At 41.1% G+C, this 6,000-nt stretch overlaps 1 protein-coding gene and 1 non-coding gene across 2 annotated transcripts in view; one reads left to right on the forward strand and one right to left on the reverse strand.

Moving 5' to 3' along the window:
* LOC119435972 (pyruvate dehydrogenase phosphatase regulatory subunit, mitochondrial-like) overlaps positions 1-5,675 on the forward strand; it is a 59,793-nt gene extending 54,118 nt beyond the window's left edge. Inside the window, exons 18-19 of the mRNA XM_037702692.2 lie at positions 203-493; positions 4,200-5,675. Of these exons, the coding sequence (XP_037558620.1) occupies positions 203-493; positions 4,200-4,319 (411 nt within the window). The 3' untranslated portion in view covers positions 4,320-5,675. The remainder of the gene's footprint in view (positions 1-202; positions 494-4,199) is intronic.
* Positions 5,505-5,576, reverse strand: Trnat-ggu (transfer RNA threonine (anticodon GGU)). The gene has a single exon. It is a non-coding gene; the product is annotated as a tRNA-Thr (tRNA).
* Positions 5,676-6,000: the final 325 nt, after the last annotated feature.

A 6,000-nucleotide genomic window follows, 5' to 3' on the forward strand; every position in this document is an offset into this window, starting at 1 on the left:
ATTCCAAAAGGACGACTAAAGAAGCGTGAACTGAACACACACACACACACGCACGCAGGTGATTTTGTAAATGTGATTGTGTCTTTTTATGTCTGTGTCCAGTTTCCACTTCTTTATTTGTCCTTGTCATAAAGTGAGAATATGCAGTGGGTGCATTCAAGAAGTTGTTTTGTAATAAAAAATATTGGTATATTTAATGCAGAAAGAGCCACCATTTATTGGCCAAGAGGCATTACAGCAGCAGGCGGTGGAGGGCCTGCGTCGGCAACTGGCCTTCTTCCAGCTGACTGGCCATGACTCTGAACGAGACCCTTGGGCTTGGGGCCAGGAGCCCATTTTTCGAGATGGCCGCTTCATGGGGCTCACCACATCTGGCAGCTATGCTTTCGCTCTGGGGCGCAATGTCTGCCAGGGCTTTGTTCATTGGTTCAACCCGAGCAGCAAGCAGCTTGAACTATTGCCAGACAACCTTTTCTCCGAAGGAAGTTTTGAGGCAAGTGGCTACTTCTGAATTCAGATCCTGCATTATGTCAATGTGCAGGCGCACAATAGCATAGTTTTATTATCCTTGGGAGCCATGTTTGCAATACGGGAGTGGCTCTTGCTTTGACATGTGCTGCACATGCACTATCCAATAAGATTTTATGATAAATACCCACAATTAATATCAGTTTTTCTTTCCACTTTGCATGTGCAACTATGTCCGACTTTTATTAAACCCAATATGAAAGCTGTTGCTTCCACAGAATGCATGTGAAAATTATGCAGACTCCTGTTCAGTGCATAGTATTCATTTTGTATTATTTAAACATATGGGCAGCCAGCACATCATGTTCATATTACATTGTTTTCCTGCATTTTTACATTGATATACAAGGCACGACAATAATGGTTGTGAACTACATATCCTATTACTGATAATCACTGTGTCCGTCTTCAATGCTGTCGCTTCGAGAACGTACAGGTTGTCCACTCCTGAGGAAAACCGCTCATTTTGATACGTACATGATCAAGTGCTCATGGTAGTCTAAATTTGAAACAATTAAAGGCCTACAGATTAGTCTTTCATTGATATATATATATATCTGCATTAGGTATCATAAAGACACTTTGTTCTCATAAATTTGGAGAGATGTTGAGGTTATATAAGATTGACTAATAATAAGATATCTTCCCTAAGAGTGGATGTCCTTGTACATGTTAATTTCAGTGCCTCGTCTGCGCCTGGAAGCAGTTTTGGAGCTTCTTTTTTGGAATTGCCTTCAATGTTGCTCTTATGATCTGCATGTCTTCAGTGGTCACCAGAGTTTGCTGTGTTCTATTCCCTTAAGCTTACAAGAACTGAAAGTTAGGCGAGTTGGTACAAATACGTGATTGGCCTAACATTGCAGACAGGACAGCGCTTGTCCTATCATGTACTCTTCTGTCTTCGTCTTCCTTGCACTGTTAGGCCAATCAATTATTCCCTTAACATCCAAGAACAAAAAGCCACACGAGGCCATATTTGGTGGGGAGGTTCGGCGATCGTGATATACCACCTGTTGCCCTGGTATAAAGTTGCCAATGGTGCATTCTTATTGTGACGCATGCCCGCTCAATCTGCTTATTATGGAAGATGAGAAATCTGGGAGTGTTGCATCACAACCTTGAAGCCAGCCATGAAAACTAAAGAGGGTCTAATGGGGTAAAATTCCTACCATAGAACATGTGATAAATAAGCTTTAATTACTTTCTTTTTTTATGGCAGTCAGCAAGAAGGAGCTGTGTTTTCATTTTTTAGCTCCCTTTAGCAGCACGAGAAGTATTTTTCTTCCTTTTGTTACTATTGGTGCCATCAAGAAGGTGTTATTCTTCATTTTTTTGCCACCACTAGTTACCACGGTACACATTGTGACCTGCATATAACCCCTGAAGTGTGCAAGAGCACTACATGCTGCTGCAGCATTGTAAACAAACCAATGGTGGAGATTCAAAATTGGCTGCTTGAGGTGAATTGTGCAGCACTATTTGCCGGTGGGTTCAAGCACTAAATGGGCCCATATTGCAGCTTTGCTCTCTTCTGCGTGCATTGTGTGCTGTCACAGGTTACACTCATGAGTCATGGTGTACAAAATGACAGCTTTTTGCAAGGTTTTAACCAGCAGGAGTGTTAGAGGAAGGAACCTGTGGAGTGAAACAAAAAGCTTGGCCTTACGAATTTCTTGATTTTGGGAAGTTTTTAGCAATAGGTTCGACTGTACAGGGTGTCCGGAAAGTCAGTGCCTATATTAAAATTCTTTAACATTGACGATTCTGCATCTATATTGGTGAAATTGTTTATTCTGAAGTAGCTAGGATTTGTTTTTGCTGTGGTTACCATGGCAGACAACAGCATACTGTGATGCCAGTTCAGGCAGATGACAGACTCTTTGGATGTTGCAGCCACTTGCCATTTGTGAATGTGCTCAACAGGCATGTCTAACAAAATGTGGCATTCCTTAGTATGCATGCAACAACAATGGCATGGCTTCCATGAGTAAGATGCGTGTGTCAGTGCAAGAACTGTCAGAAATTGCCACTCTCAGTTCATTAACACAGGATCCAAAGCTGATGCTGGCAGAAGTGGCCAGCCAGCTGCTTCTTCGTAGGATGAGATTGTGGGAGCTGTGCTCAAAATTTAATCCAAAACTCCCAACAAATTTGCTTATAAAGCTGCCCATGAGACTGCCCTAACATGACAGGTGGTTCATTCCTTTCTCAAACAACGGAAATTTTACTTTTTGAAGCTACATTACTGTCAAGAACTGCTGGCAGAGAACTACAATCACCATGTGGAGTACACTGAGATAATTCTTGTGTGGTACAGCGAATAGGCACAATTGTTCAGGACAGGCCCATAGCCAGGAATTCTTTTGGGCGGGGGGGGGGCCCACTTGCTGAAGGCCTAGACTATTTGAGGAAAGTACCTGTTTTTCAGGAGTTATTTTCGGTAATCGCAGTATGTAAATTATGCAATTTTTTTAAATGCTATTTTATTAATAGTTTTATATTTTTAGTTTTGAGATGAATCTTCCTGATAGTATAATATTTTTATACGGACGGTTCGTCTCAATAGATTTCATTAATAAAAAAATAAAACCGTATTACTCGGAGCCAAAAATAAAAAGACGAAGAGTAGAAATTTTCGTTTTATTGAGGCACACTGTCGGGTGCGGTGTCCTCTGCTCTTTTGTGATGCTCCGGGTTGTTTGCGTGACAGCCCGTTTGGCCAATGTACTCAGCGCCGTAGGACATGGGCATGGAAAGATCAAAATTTCGGGGAGGGGGGGGGGGGGCAGGCCCCTAGCCCCCCCCCCCCCTCCCTGGCTACGGGCCTGGTTCAGGAACATTTCCTGCACTGACAGAGCTGTCTTTTGTGTGAGTGGCAGGGACAGGTTTGTGAATTGTCACAACTACCAGTACTTCAGAAAAGACAATTCGAGAGTCATATTGGAATCTGTGCAACTTTGTGTGGCATTACTTTGTGTGGCATGACGTCAACCAATGTTGTCTAGTTTCTTCTCCATTATTCAATAAATGCAGAAAAGTACTGGTCAGTGCTGCAGAATGGGGTTTGGCCTTCTTTGTCCACATATAAGAACATCTATGACCCAATTTTTATGCAAGATGGCACATTTCCCAATTAGTGCAGCCTGTCTGCAAATGTCTTGGTAGCCACATTCCTGGACATTTGTATAGCTGCATTTGTTCACATGACTGGCTGCCACACAGCCCCAATCTGACACTATACAATTTTTTCTTGTTGGGATAGGTGAAGCAATAAGTGTTACCTCCTAGCACTGTACTCTGGACGAACTCGATGGATGAATTCAAGATGTCCTCATCAGTGTCCTGCCACAGTTTCTGCACAAAACAGTAAATGATTGCGTAAACTTGTGAACAATGCAGGCAACCATAGGGAATTTTAGAACAATAAAATATTCCTAGTGTCTGCCTTACAAAATAACCTTTGTTTCAATAAAATTGGCTTGTAACTTCGTATATTATTAGAAATTTACAATAGACACCAACTTTCCAGACACCTTGTATGCATGCTTAGTGGCTGTCACATGGCAAACTTGCAATTTTTGAAATTTCAGTGTTGTTTTGGCACGTAAAACCCCAGAAAGAAGAAGAAATTTCAGTGTTGGCAGAGCACTAACCTGCTTTAACTTGTGCAGGTGGAGCTTGCTGGTCGCAGGTTTCCAGTTCAAGCATCTGTCACACCACCTGAGCTCTCTGTTGCACCAATGGGTGGCATACGTGACCATTACAAACCTCAAGCCAGAACTCTGCCTTGACCTGTTAAAATGAGCGGCTTACAAAAGCAAGGGCCTGCATGCTTAGAATTTTGTTTGTGGTTTTGCAATATCATAGAAGCATGTCTTCTGCTTTACAGCAGCAAGAATGTTGTAGTGCTCTGTGCTGTCGTGTTCACTGTGCATATTAGGAGTCTTGCCTGAAATCAGCATGATGTCATTCTATTTCTAAAGCGCACCCATTGCTGTGTTGACTTTGCCCTGTCGATTTTTTTCCTTGCCTTTAATATAAGAAGAACATGTGCATCATTGGAAGTGACAGTGTTGTTCTTATTACCAATACTCTTAGGTTATCAAAACTTTTATGGCAAGGAGATAAATATTGCCAATAATAGACATAAACAAGGTTTTATGTTAGTTCTTATAAATGCTTGACGATGAACTTTCCTTCATAAGTGAGCTCCCATTGTTTACTCCTTTATTGCATAAGTAAAGCTCCAGCACTTGTCCCTACAGGTGTTCAAATGACGAAAATCTTAAATTTGACAAGTCAAATATAACTATCTAAGTAAAATTACTATCGAATGTAAAATCAAATATTGAACATTACCCATTTCTATATATATATATATATATATCATGTCATAAGAAGCCAACAAACAATGACACCAAGGACAACATAGGGGAAATTACTTGTACTTACTAATTGAATTAAAAAAATGATAAATTAATGGAAATGAAAATGGATGAAATAACAACTGTCCGCAGGTGGGGAACGAACCCACGTCTTCGCATTACGCGTGCGATACTCTCACCATTGAGCTAACACGGAGCCGTTCTCCCATCCACTTTCTGGGGTATTTATATTTTTACAACTCGAACTAACCCTAGAGTGTTAGCCAGCGCCACCCATTCACAAACCTAGGGGCGGATGTGGAACATCCTTTCTGCCGCAGGCGTCACGAGCACGTGATCTTTTTGGGTGATGGCAACTGTTCATTAAACCCACATATGCTACCTGAAGGCATCATTGTTGCCGGATTCGAGCCCTCGTTATGTAATGAACGAGAAGAAAGAGAACCGAGGGGCCCGATATTTATTAATCATATCATAAGAAGCCAACAAACAATGACACCACGGACAACATAGGGGAAATTACTTGTACTTACTATTTGAATTAAAGAAACGATAAATTAATGAAAATGAAAATGGATGAAAAAAACAACTGGCCGCAGGTGGGGAACGAACCCACGTCTTCGCAATACCCGTGCGATGCTCTCACCATTGAGCTACCGCGGTGCCGTTCTCCCATCCACTTTCTGGGGTATTTATGTCTTACAACTAGAACTAACCCTGGGAGTGTTAGCCAGCGCCACACTCACAAACCTAAGCGGCGAATGTGGAACATCCTTTCTGCCCCATATATATATATATATATATATATATATATATATATATATATATATATATATATATATATACAATATGAAATGTTAGATGAAAAGTTCCATGGAACCTGTTTGGCAACAAAAGGCTTGTTTTTGTTATTTGAAGCTTGTAATACCATTAACTTAATGTCAGGTCAACTGACAGGCTTATAAATGAGAAAAAAAAATATGATCAGATCTCGTGCTCCAAGATCATAACAGTAATGAAAAAAAGGAACCACACATGCCAGATGCATGTCGTATAATGTAGTACTTGTTGAAGGAGCTCGTATTGC

This window comes from Dermacentor silvarum, chromosome 1, assembly GCF_013339745.2.
Source record: "Dermacentor silvarum isolate Dsil-2018 chromosome 1, BIME_Dsil_1.4, whole genome shotgun sequence".
Classification (NCBI taxonomy): Eukaryota; Metazoa; Arthropoda; class Arachnida; order Ixodida; family Ixodidae; genus Dermacentor; species Dermacentor silvarum.